Source organism: Chenopodium album, chromosome 7, assembly GCF_948465745.1.
Source record: "Chenopodium album chromosome 7, dcCheAlbu1.1, whole genome shotgun sequence".
NCBI lineage: Eukaryota > Viridiplantae > Streptophyta > Magnoliopsida > Caryophyllales > Amaranthaceae > Chenopodium > Chenopodium album.
In genome coordinates this window covers 77947740-77961376 of record NC_137840.1, presented here as the reverse complement: position 1 = coordinate 77961376, position 13637 = coordinate 77947740, and the positions used below count along the sequence as shown (strand labels likewise).

The 13637-nt window shown below is 35.2% G+C and overlaps 1 protein-coding gene across 2 annotated transcripts; it reads left to right on the top strand.

The window, feature by feature from the left end:
• The first annotated feature begins 1663 nt into the window (after positions 1–1663).
• LOC145639782 (protein PSK SIMULATOR 1-like) lies at positions 1664–13040 on the top strand. 2 transcript variants are annotated; one of them, XM_081691106.1, is made up of 13 exons: positions 1664–2249; positions 2709–3236; positions 5019–5344; positions 5451–5543; positions 5631–5718; positions 6595–6688; positions 8307–8404; positions 9048–9117; positions 10543–10646; positions 10756–10872; positions 11634–11710; positions 12072–12116; positions 12208–13040. In XM_081691106.1, exons 2-13 carry the CDS (start codon positions 2895–2897, stop codon positions 12725–12727), a joined length of 1974 nt encoding a protein of 657 aa, XP_081547232.1. In that variant the 5' UTR covers positions 1664–2249; positions 2709–2894; the 3' UTR covers positions 12728–13040. The 2 variants fall into 2 exon arrangements, with proteins under 2 accessions (XP_081547232.1, XP_081547231.1); XM_081691105.1 differs by having other exon boundaries at positions 1664–2456.
• The last annotated feature ends 597 nt before the right edge of the window (positions 13041–13637 follow it).

Here is a 13637-nt window from a genome sequence, read left to right as displayed (position 1 = left end):
TTTCTCTGCACGAGATTAAACTGTTTAACTACTACTCATTTTCTCCACACGGGATTGAACTATTTTTCTATGCAATAGTCATACATCTTGTAAGGACCACTAACACATTGCTAGTCCTATACAAACTCTTCGAAATTGCAGGACAAATATTCCAGATCAGATCATTGAATACTAATTGGACATTAGCTCTTTGTGTGTAGTTGGAAATTGCTTGTTAGAGGCATGGTACTTACTTACTCTAGCAAGTGGATCATGTAGTGTGAGCCATCAAAATCTTCACGTATTACATGAAGGTATATCCAAATCTTAATGTCTTTATTACTATTGAGTACTTGTATTAATAAGATCATGAAAATATATATTATTGGCCCTTTGAAAAGTCTTATTCGAAGTACTTGATTACTTGTATAGATTTATATTATGGGACCTACGTATGAATCAGCAATTTGACCATTGAAATTCCATCATTAAGAAACCGCTTAGTACTTAATATATTTGTCTTTAAGGATTTGTATGCAATTTTGTGTTAAGACAAAAATTTATGCGGTTTGATTGTTTGCATTGCTTGTTCATGGGGTTGGACTTTAGTCTAACTTGGAGAGTACTTCATGCTTATTGATTGAATGAAGTCTTCGTATATATATTTGGGTGACTCAAATTCCCTTATTTTATACGGGGTAATACTTATTTTATACGGGGTAATAAATGGAATGGTGCAATAACATACAATGATCGATGTAAGTCATGGAACAGTATATATAATTAAGTGTTGAATGAAATGATGAGAGATGGTAGAGTTATAGACATACTAAAAAAAAAAGAGTAAGAGGTTAATTGTTGTTATTAAAGATATAATTATAAAGGTTTTAGGAACATATTGAGAGTAGTTTAATTGATAAAATTATAAATCAATATGAAAGTATGGACTAAGGTCTAATGTAATGTGAATTATGGCCTGTTCTCATATGAATATTTTCAGTTCTATTCAGTGTAGTTCAGTTCAGCTCTAATAAGTTCAGTTCAGCTCCAAATTTCCTACTCTTATAAAATATTCATTTCAGTTCAGTTCAGTTCAGTTCAGCTCTGCTCTAATAAGTTCAGTTCAGCTGGTTCAATCAATGAGAACAGACCCTTAGTTCATAGATTGATGTGAGCCGATTTTTTGTAAGTAACCTTTGGATTGATACGATTCAATAGAAGATTCCAAAGTGTATTGACTTGAGCTTCTTTGATTAGGCTATGATTTTCAATTTGAACTAACCTACCTATTTACATGGTAACGATGAGATGTCTATGTAGAACTAGATAGTTACTTAGCATTAATCTATTCAACTAACATTATTTATTAGCAAGGCTTAAAAGAAAAAAAAAAAAAAAGAAGAAATTCACATACTTTATTGACTATTGCATCTAAAATATGACGAAAATTAAAAACAGACAAGAATGTGACATTACCCATAGATTAGGGTTGAATAATTTCTAACTTGTCCATTCGTGAGAAAAAAAAAAGCCACAATAAATCGATCAATATGTAAAGTCCATCATTCCATATCCATCCTTTCAGAAATAAATTATTTCACATATTCTATTATTCAAACATTCATACAAGTTGAACAATTCCCAACTTGTCCACTTGTGAGAAAAGAAAAACTACAATAAACCAGTATGTAAATTCCATATCCATTCTTTTAGAAATAAATTGTTTCACATTTTCTATTCTTCAAACATTCATACATGCACTTAAACTTATACTTTTTTGTTTTTAAATCACGATTATTCCATATCTCGAAGTATTTGGATCATAGTAAAGTGTAATATTGCATCTAGTGTACAACTCTACATTTTACTATGATCCAAATAAGTTGAAGGTTCTGCTAGGGATTACTACAATCAAAAGAGGTTAAGAGGGGGTTAATTGGTTAAACGACACGATCCAAGAAGTGCGAGTAGGAAAAGGAAGAAAAGATGTGAAAATGGTCAAAGGAAGGTGGAAAAAGTCTCAAAAGCTTAACCATAGTTTCACAAAAAAGTGATGAATATACAGTGGAATTGCTCAAATTTTTGGGTTTGCTGTTTGACTCTCTTTCTCTCTCACCCCTTCTCTCACTCTCTCTCTTCTTCCTTTGCTTTTGGTTTAGGCACCAGAATTTCTAGAGAGAGAAAGTTTTTAGAGAGATAATCAGAAAAGTGCGCCTCCTTGCAGACCGTGTGACCTGGGCTTGGGGGCCGTGTTAATCTCCATTTTCATTGTAATAATTTTCTTCTTAATCAAAGTTTTCATCTTTATGTTCTTACTGTTCATCCTACTCTCTTTACAATCATTGTCTTCATCATCATCATCCATTGCACCCCCATCAATTTCTTCGCCGTTTCTTTTACTCACTATCTTTCTTGGAATATCAAAATTTTAGAATTTCTTGGTGTTCTCACTCAGATCCAACTCTCTACTTTTCTGGGTATGCTTCCTTTCCCCCTTTCTGTATGTTATTAATATCAATTTACTGCCTTTTTTTGGGGGGTTGAATTTTTAGTTTAGTTTAGCTCCCTTTTCCTGCTTGCTGAAATGGGGTTTAAGGTTTTATTAGTTTATGAACTAAGTGTGCTTAATTAGTTCGGTTTCTATGCTTTTTTATTTTCTAATTTGGGGTTTTGATTGGGTAAAAATGGTATTTTAATTAAATGGGTATTGTTCGTTTTATGATTTGCAGCTTTGGACAACTGGATTTTTGTGGGCTAATCATTATTGAGAGTATTGTGGTAGATCAGTGTTGTGGGTTCAAGTTTTTGCTGCTGAAATTGGTGTTATAATCTTGATTGTGGTGAAATTTGGTGGAGGTTTTATGCAAAGGGATGTATAGAAATTAGAGTGTAGTTTTTAGTTTTATGTGAATAAAATGGGTGGAATATGCTCGAAGAAGGCTACTGTTGATAATGTTCCAAGTAGTGGTTATTCGCAAAATGGTGGTAGCAACTACGGTGCTGGATTGGTTTTGGACTCTCATGCATTGCCTGGTAAAGATAACAGTGTATCAATGCCTCCCAATGGCGAGGAAAATGTTGATAAGCATACACGGGAAGACTTTTCGTTTCCAGAGATGGATGCTAATGCTAATGGGATCAATGAGAACTCTAATGGGACATATACGGATGCAAATGATGATGGAATTCCACGATTCTCTAGGGTTTTATCACATAAGTCTAGGTCAACCAAGTCCAAACAGGTTGCTGTTGCAAAGGTGAATTCCTATCATGTGTTATACTAGCATGTTTTGAAGGTTATTGTGCTGATTTTTTTTTTCCTGCTAATGTATGAGTAACATTGATGCATCCACTCATATATCATGATTATTCCACCTTGAGTTTATCTGTACAATATAGTATATTTCATCACTCATCTTCATCTCAATTTATAAACTTGCTTCAATGTAAGAGAACATTGTAGCAGAGAAACTCTGGTAGGTACAGACATATTTGGAAGACTGCTTCAGCACAATAACATTCATTTTGTTAAATAGGAAAGCAGTAGGAAGATAGAGTTTGCTCCTTGTGGAAATTGCTTTTTTTTTTTTTATCTTATTTTTTTTTTAATGTTTGTTCATTGGTATTATGGCATGATTTTAAATTTTTTAATCAATTGCTCTACTGTCCCTTATGCCTGCCTACTCTCCTTCAATGATGTTTACCTAACTATGATGTGGAACATAAAATTTAGTGCAACAAACTTGGATGGAGGGAGCTAGGAATGTTATGAAGAAGTTGGCCTTATAGGAGAGCATATAGCACTTGATAGAAGGGGAGGGTCTTGGTTGACGACTACATGATATATTTTGGCTGTGCTCTTTTCACCTGAAGAGCAAGGTTGTAGTGTACTAAAGTTAGGGCAATAAGGATGTGCTCTTTTCAGCTGAAACCCACTACTTGTCTGAATTGAACTAATAGATCTGACATGACCTTGTTATCTGGAAATTGTTCTCAATTTGTGAGTTGAACTTTCGGTTTCTTATCTGAACTTTTTAGCTTTTATATGTACATAATATACTTTAAAGATATCCATTTGACGTCATTATAACATAGCCTATAAACACCTGCTGAAGGCTGCACCGCTGCATTCATCTTTCATACCACTCCAGATATGAGATTTGCACGTCTGTTACATATATCGATCACTATTGTAAATATCTAGTTTATGTTCTTGAACTATCTTGAATGATGGAGGAAACATTACAGTTATCTTGAATTTCTGATAAAGAGAATCTGACTAAATGTACAGGGCAAATTCTTATTAAAATGCTATCACGTGTTTATATAATGTTTGTACTTTTCCTGTGTTTACGAGTAATTTGAAGTCTTTGTGAGGATTGTCACCATCCATCTACCTAATTTGTGAGACCAAGTGTGTAACCTTTGTTTACCTTTACTATTTAATATTTAATTTATATGCATGTTTTCAGGAATTGCTTACTTGACAATTGAAAATTAAATCTGAAAGCTACGGGCTCAAGACCTCCATTTAGGGAAATAATCACATGGAAGCTAGCTTGCAAATGTACAGGGCAAATTCTTATTAAAATCCTTGGTGTTTAATGGTTTGGTGCCCTTGCATGTAGCCTGCAAATTTGACTTCTGAATTTAGATTAGATTTATAAATTCTTGAGTGAAAATAATCGTGTTTACAACTCAAACTGGCTTTAAGTAGATTGATAGATGGCTATAATGAAGGGTACACTTGGAAGAGTTTTGGGTGCACCCCTGAATCCTTATATGTTTCTGTGGTCATTTTGGAGAAAAGGATACTGTTTTTGTTTAAAAGATTTTGAATTTTTTTCCTTAGTCTTGTATGTTTGACTTCTATCTGACATGATGGCGTTACACATCTTTGCATCAATTATATATGGCTTGAATCCCGTGCTCCAGAAATTCTGTTTAGAACTTAAGGGTAATCAAAAGTCAAGGTCTAGGGAATAGCTGCTGAGTGTTTTGTTGTTGAGGTAATAAAGAAATATCTTTTTGGTGAACAGGTGTCTGAGGTGAGCTCCCGTTTAGGTAAAGCTGGCTCTGCTGGGTTTGGTAAAGCTGTAGAAGTTTTAGACACACTTGGTAGTAGCATGACAAGCTTGCATCTCAGTGGTGGTTTTGTCTCAAGTGTGACGACCAAAGGGAATAAGATTTCCATATTGTCGTTTGAAGTCGCCAACACAATTGTGAAGGGTGCAAATCTTATGCAGTCGCTTTCCAAGGAAAGCATTAAACACCTTAAGGAAGTGGTACTTCGCTCCGAAGGCGTGCAATGCTTAATATCCAAAGATTTTGATGAACTCCAAAGGATTGCTGCAGCTGACAAGAGGTATTTTAAGAACAGCTAGTTGTTTCTGATGCAATCAACTTCGTTTCTTGAACCTGCTCTTTGTATATGCTTTTGCATGACACTTGTGTACCGATGTATTTCTTAGGGAAGAACTGAAAGTATTTTCTGGGGAGGTCATTCGCTTTGGAAATCGCTGTAAAGACCCTCAATATCACAATTTGGATCGTTATTTTGAGAAGTAATGCTATTTTGACTGCTTTTATTTTTGTGATCTCTATAATTATCTGACATGCAAGATAATTATGTACCTTTCTGTTCATCTCAGATTGGCTTCTGAACTCACTCCTCAAAAACTGAAAGAAGAAGCTGAGACAATAATGCAAACTCTGATGACATTGGTTCAGAATACTGCTGTGAGTGATCTTTAATTTAAGATCTGATTGCTTTATTATGGCATTGACCATTGGTCTTTTCAATTTTTATGCTAGCCTATTGTATGTCATGTCCTTTTCTCCTTGCTAACAAGTTTTCTCTTTACTCTTTACTTTACACCATCTTAAGTTATTCTAATATCTCCCTAGGATAAGAAAAAACTTGCTTTTCTCAAGCTCAAAACCTAATGGAAAGTTGAAGGATCATCCTGTACCTATTTTTGAGCTTGCAGCTTGCTAAGAAGGAAAAGGAGGGTTGTCCTTGGATGTGGGACATTTTTATCACTTTGTGGACGTTTAGATCTTTATTTGCCTTGTGCTGATCTTCTTGTATAGGCAATTGCTAATGAACAGTTCTGCAATCAACAAATTCTTATTGCAACTATATGCTTACAGGTCTATAATATCCTGTTGATTTCTGTCAAAAAGAGATTTTTTAAATCACAAAATATCGTCATTATTAAGCATAATCTGCTGTTAGCTCTCATTATATGGCCCTATGATATGTTGATGGTGCAAAGTAAAGTCATGAAGTATCAGTCTAATTGGAATTTTAATTATTATTTAGTATGTCCTGATGTTAAATATTGTGTTCTTTCATGCTAGAAGTGTGTCTACTGTCTTATGTAAATGCTTGAAGTGGCTTACTTTGTTGTTAAATAAGTGATTATCTTATACTACGGATATCCTGAGCTCTACTCGCTTTCTGTTTTTATCATAGTTTCTACTCACCTTTAATTTATGTAGTCTTTTTTCATCTCCTATCCCACCATGTGAAACCCTGTTAAATCTAATAATACCCTATGAAAAAAAAGCTCTTAGTTATTACTTTTACAATCTATGTTAAACTTGATGCAGGAGTTGTATCATGAGTCACATGCTTTGGATAGATTTGAACAAGATTATCGGCGGAAACTACAAGAGGAAGATAACCCCAGCACAGCTCAAAGAGGTATTATCAATTAGTTTGTTTGATATCATGAATTTAACCTTTTTCCAATTGTGGATGTTTGTACACTTTTAGTATTTTTTTTTACTTGGTATGTTAATCATGTGCAATGCTGTTCTCCTAGTAGAACTTAGAAGATGCTGTGCAAGATGATTTTTTGGATTGTTACGAATATTGTTAGATTGCATTTCAACAGCTGTTAATTGTTTTATGACCTATATGCCTCCTATGTTTTCCCCTGCTGGCTTCCTGTAAGCATTGGGAAAAAAAAAAAACCAGACCTACATCTTGACCCGCGGGGGGGGGGGGGGGGGGGGGGGGGGGGGGCTGTAAGAACTGGTCTGTTTATGTTCACTGGATGATGATACAAGTCGAGAATTGAGATATCATTTGCATTCCTTGCTAGCTTGAAACCTCCATGCTATCTGGACCTGAAAAATCCCTGGTTCTAATCTGTCCATCAAGATCTATTACAACTGAGAAACTTATCAGATTTTCCCATCAAAATCATGTCTGATTTATCAGGTCTATCACATCTATAGATTAAACATCTAAACCCAGGTGGATCTACCACTTGGAGGCAAGAAGTAAAAACTAAAAAGCTGTGTCATATACGCATGGGATGGGCCATGGCTAGCTGAACACCATGGGCATGCCCAGCATTCCGACCAATTGTCTTCTTTAGTGACGACGACTATTTCTGAATCTTCTCTCCTCTTACATGCACCTGACCATTTTAATGCTGATTTTATTATTATTGTTATTCATCTCTAGTGAAGCAAATGGATTTGCATGAGAATTAGGTATTTGATCGTAAAGTGATGGAGGAAGATTTTTGTGGATGACTATACGGAATAATCACTTTTGGTTGATGTAGCCGACCATGCTTATGAGATTAAGGCTTTGATTGATTATTTTTATATTCCTCTACCCTATATAACACGGAAACAACATACTTTTTTTTTTAAGAAAATAAAAATTTTGGATGTCCTTTCCTTTCTTTTGTAGTCTGTTGGTTTTAATATTTTCTTACAATAACAACAACAAAACCTTAGTCCCAAAAGGTTTTAATATTTGCTTAATGGTCTAAAAATTAGATACTACTCCCTCCATAGTCCATCCCCTAATAAAAGTCCCTTTGGTGAATAAAATAATAAGATAGTCGAGTTTGGTTGATTAAGTGTGACTAAAAAAGGAAGATGGTGGGGTTAAGTTGATTGAATGATTTGATTAAGTAAATAGATAAAAGTAAAATGAGAATTATATTTGGAGATGGAGGGAATATGTATGGTCCTACCCCCTACGCATATCTAATGTTGGGTGGTGTCCCTGTATCTTATGATTTTAAAATTACTGTATCAGATACTGGGATCTATTCCTGTATTTGATACTGATGCTTGAGTCCTGGATATTGCATATTATTTGTTTTGATATATCATTTCGATGCTTATTGATGTGCCTTATCCTTCTCAATATGTTGCCTTCTTTTTGCCTGTTACCACTGTCATATCTGGATATTTTGTATGATGCATGTGATCTGAAAGTAGTTCAGTATTAATTTTCTTGTCTACTGTAAGGCTCAGTGTCCATGAAAGTCATTTGCGGTGTTGATTTCTTGCAGGAGACAGCCTGGCAATTTTAAGGGCAGAGTTAAAGAGCCAAAGAAAGCACGTCAGAAGTTTGAAAAAGAAATCGCTTTGGTCTAGGATTCTGGAAGATGTAAGCAGTTAGAGCTTATGATTTATACAACATAATGCTTGGTCTCTGGATCCCTCTTAGTAAAGCTATATTACACTGAAGTTTTGTTGATCAAGCAAGTATTTATTTTATAGGGGTTTAGTTGTGTTCAAATCATGTTCTTGTGTTTTGTATGAGGTGTTTGAAGTAAATTAAAGGGTTGGGCATTAGTAGCTTGAATGAGGATTTGATTCATTGCATCATTAAGGGTGGAGGAAATAAGTGAAGGTGTTTTTTTTTTTTTTTTTTTTTTTTTTTTTTTTTTTTTTTTTTTTCTGTGTGCGCACGTGTGAACATTGTCTTTCTCTGTTATTTTCACTCCTAAGTGATTTGTGAGCTGTATGAAAATACGTACAAAGATGACAAATTTGATATTACAGTATTATGTTTGTTACTTATACTGTTTATTCCTTTTTTTGGGGGTTTCAGTTTCAGGTTCTTGTAGTTTAGTTTTATTATAAGTTGCTTCTCTGATACATTATGATTTGCATAAATGCATTAAAAGAATGAAAGCATCCAATTACTCACCTTCCCCTACTCTCCTCCCAAAGAAATGGAAGAACAGAAAAATGTAACTTGTGCTGCTCGCTCTTGTCTGATTGAGTTTGTCTCTTGATTTGTGTAGGTGATGGAGAAGCTTGTGGACATAGTTCACTTTTTACATTTGGAAATTCATGAAGCCTTTGGAAGTGCTGGTATGTATTGGTAATTTTAAAGCTCATTCAGATGTCGTTTACATTCCTGCCTGGACACTTAATACGAATAAAGTGGATTGATCAGCAATTGATCCTCAATCCCTGGTTGGGAATCCAAATTCTAAGCTGTGCACTTTGTTACCTTGTTAAAAGACTTTCATACCCTGGTCTTATCTTCGCCAAGCCTGATAAAGTGATTGTGCTGCGGGAAACCAATGCAAGAAAGATTAATAGAACATGGTAGATTTATGGAACAGAAGTTACTTAGAGTCAATCACAAAGTCTCCTAAATTGCATTTTATCCTCAGTCAGGTCATTCGTACTGAAGGCTCCCCCCCCCCCCCCCCCCCCCCCCTCACAGTTTTTGCTTTTTAGGCAAATAGAGAATGGATGGATTTAAAATTTTAGTTATGAGGTGGATTCAAGATCCTTTGTGTGTAGCACCTGTTTTGTGCATAAGGGCAGATCCGGTCGTTTTTAATTGGGGTGGCAATTGAAAGTAAAGAACAACAAAGGAGTGCAATTTTTGTATTGGTTTGAAACTTAGAATGGGATCAAATTATCAAAGATAATCAAGTTAAAAACATACATTCATTCTTAACTGTAATCAATCAGCCATGACAAATAATACTGAAATCATAAAGCCCCATCTTGAAATCTGAAAAAAAAAAAAAAAAAAAAAAAAAACCTATTTTCTTCTCTCTTTGTTTTTAAATTAGGAGAGGGGGGGGGGGGGGGGGGGGAGGGGACGGGGAGGGAAAGAGAAGAAAGATTATGTTCACTTTTATCGTTGTCATTTTGTTCTAATTGTGAAAAATTAATACAAACATAAACACTAGTTACACAACACTTTTGTAAATTTGGACTGACGATCTTCACTTAAAAACCTCAAATTACTACTTCTGTGGATGTCAGCAGCACTATTACTCCCTTCAATCAACTGCCTATTTCATTCTATATTATATGCCATTTTATATATCGATGCACTATTATTTGTTTGTTTAAAATGCCAATGTACTAATACTTGTTAGTTTTAAATACCAATGCAATAACTAATACTTGTTATAAGCCTATGCAAAATCTTAGGCGACAATTTAAACTAGGTTATTATAAAATTTTTTATTATAATGACAATGGATTGTTAACGCGACCATGTATGTTAACATAAGTTTTCATAAACTTTGAGTCAATATTAGCTTTTAATTTGTCTAGGGACTAGAGCATTGTCGTTTTTTGGATTTCTTTTTCCTTCCCAGGTTTGGGTCTTGCATTGCAACTTTAGTAGTACAGCTAGTTCATTTTGTATTTAGTGAGATTTGCTTACGAGGTGACTTTTTTTACAGATTAATTAATCTATATTTGCCAAAAAAGTACATGGGTTTATTAGTAAATGCTGATCTATTGAGCTTCAATGTAATCTTGCAGATGGAGATAAGTCAGTTGGGACATCTTCAAACAATCATCAAAAGTTGGGGTCAGCTGGCCTGGCCTTGCATTATGCAAATATTATTACACAAATAGATACTCTTGTGAGTCCCCCCCCCCCCCCCCTCCGTCTCTCTTAACTGGTTGCTCCTCAAGTCTTAAGTATATATTCATAGATCATTTCAAGTTTTCTAACATTATCTTCATAAACAGTTCTCTCGCTCAAACTCTGTACCGCCGAACACAAGGGACGCTTTATACCAGGGATTGCCGCCTAGCATTAAATCAGCTTTAAGATCAAAGTTGCAAGCATTTCAGCTCAAGGAAGAGGTACTGTGCTTTGTTAGAGGACAGTTGTATTACACTCTTAATTCCCTTTCCCTGTATGTTTTTAACTACCCTACTGTGGTGCAACTAATCTACCTGTGCAGATGCATAATTTTTTACAGCAAAAAGGAAATTATTGGGTGTTCGTCTACTACCCTGCTCCACGACATTCTTCTGTCTTCATTTTCTAGAAAATCCACACCCAATATAGTTTACTTTCTCCAAGAACAATTAAAATTGATAAACTGTTGAAGGCCTTCATTTTGTACAATGTGTTGAAGGCTGGTGAACCTACAAGCTTTTACCAAAATACAAAGTAAATATTTTCTGTAAAAAATTATTCTGGTGGAAAATCTTCAATTCTTCAACGCAGAGAATTGTTATGGTAATGAAAGAGTTTATTATGGATGTACTCTTTGTTGGGACATCAAGATTTTGTGCACTAGAAACACTACCCAAAGCTCATTTTCCACTTTTTAGAGCATAATTTCCTTTGATAATTTTGTTCAAAAAGCATGAACCAAGCAGATGATAAGCAGCCACAATCTTGTTTAGTTCATTTTCCACTTTTTAGAGCATAATTTCCTTCGATATGAGAAATTGATCAATTGCCACCCATATGGACTAGGATACAACTATAGCAGCTTACTTATGTTGTCATTTGCGCAGTTGGTTCTACAACCTTGAAAGTCAGTACAGCTGAATATTGGTATAGTTATTCTTTGCTTGATTTTATGTTGTTTAATATTTTCTATCTCTTGCAGCTTACAGTCCAACAAATTAAAGCCGAAATGGAGAAGACGCTGCATTGGCTTGTTCCTATTGCTACAAACACAACTAAGTGAGCCCTTCATATCTGCATTACTCCCCTAGCCTCCCCACCTTTCGTCGTTAGTAAAATCACGGTGATTCTGCAGTAGTTTTAAGGATTAAAAATAATTTATATTTTATTTATCTATATATATATTGTTTAAAAAAAAAAAAAAAAAAAAAGTGTTTAAACTGTTGGTTATTTTAGCGTGAAAAATAATAAATTGATTTTGAAGTACAAATAAATCACCTAATAATACTAATTGTTTCTAACCAATAAAATTATTTTCAAGAAGACTTGTGACATCTAATTTACAAGTCCTGACTTGTGACATCTAATTTACTAGTCCTAATATAATCCTGACTTTGTTTTCCGCAATATGAATTTGTAGAGCACATCATGGATTTGGTTGGGTTGGTGAATGGGCAAACACCGGGTAAGTCGAATATTGAGACTCCTGTTTCTTATTCTTGAATATCTCCAATAAAATAAAAATACAGTTGTCTAAACTCTTTTAAGTTTCTCAGTTCGGAGGTCAATCGAAAACCAGCAGGCCAAAATGACTTGCTCAGAATTGAGACACTATATCACGCAGATAAAGATAAAACCGAGGCTTACATCCTAGACCTAGTGGTGTGGCTTCACCATCTCATCAGCCAATCTAGGTCTGCTTCAAATGGTGGCACACGATCTCCTATCAAATCTCCGATGAGGTCCCCCAACCAAATGACCCTGCAGTTGTCTCCCCAAAAGACTAACTGTCCATCTCCTACACTCTCTATTGAAGACCAGCAAATGCTATGTGATGTGACTAGAAGGAAACTTACTCCAGGTATTAGTAAGAGCCAGGAGTTTGACACTGCTAGAATTCGCTTGAGTAAGCATCAAAGGTTGAGCAAGAGTAATAGCCATTCCCCCACAAGAGAAACTAAAAGAGAAATTTACTCCACAAGACGACCATCATCTGTACCAATTATTGATTTTGATATTGACCGGATGAAAGCGTTGGATGTTATTGACCGGGTGGATACTTTAAGGAGTTTGTAATTATGCCCTATATAAACAAGGTGAGATACTCACGAGTCGTGGAGGGTAATATGCTTGTGATTTTTGAAAATGATGGCACGCCTTCAGACTACACTGGGAAAGCTGGTACTAAGCAATTGGATCCCAATCAAACGTGTAATTGAAAACCAGAACCAGATTCGAGGGAGAGGAGGGGAAGGATGTATTGTATGCTTCAGAGGTTTCAGATTTCTGCAGAGGTTAAGGCAGCATGTTTTTTGTCAGTTCAAGTTGATGTACAGAATACTTTGATCACACCAGAATAATTGAAAAAAATATATATTGGTTCATTGTATTCCTTTTTTGCATCTTTCTGAAACAAACTATTCCCAATAATATTGAGCATCACATCCCAGTACAGGTTACAGATACAAATCCTTTCTAGTCGATACCCTATTACAGTCTTGTCTAAGGATGCAGACATTCTCTCCCTATCTTCGGATTCTTGTTCTTGGATAGACATACACAATAGCCATGTTTCAAGGCCTAATCCGTGATCAAACCAGTTCCGAACTCATTGTCCTAACCTCTTATAATTAACGATTCACAACAATCACATTACAGGTTCCCCGCGACTCACATATTGATGCTCTTTAGTCTTTACACAAACTTGACGAGGAAAGCGAATCGTACAACGCAATCTACACAATGAATATTGTCCATCCAAGTAGTAGTGAAAACGAAAATGGGCGGACCAATACTATGTTGAAACAAATGCTAAATGCTAAAAGCCTAACTAGAGGAGAAATTGATGGCAAACAAAGGCATGTTCAACTGTTTCAGGAGTATTGTTAATGGGAAAGTCATATCATAAAATAAAAGTGGTTTTCACGAATTTAGCCATCAATTACATAAGCATCACACCAACGATTTGGTGGGCCTTTTTTCTAGA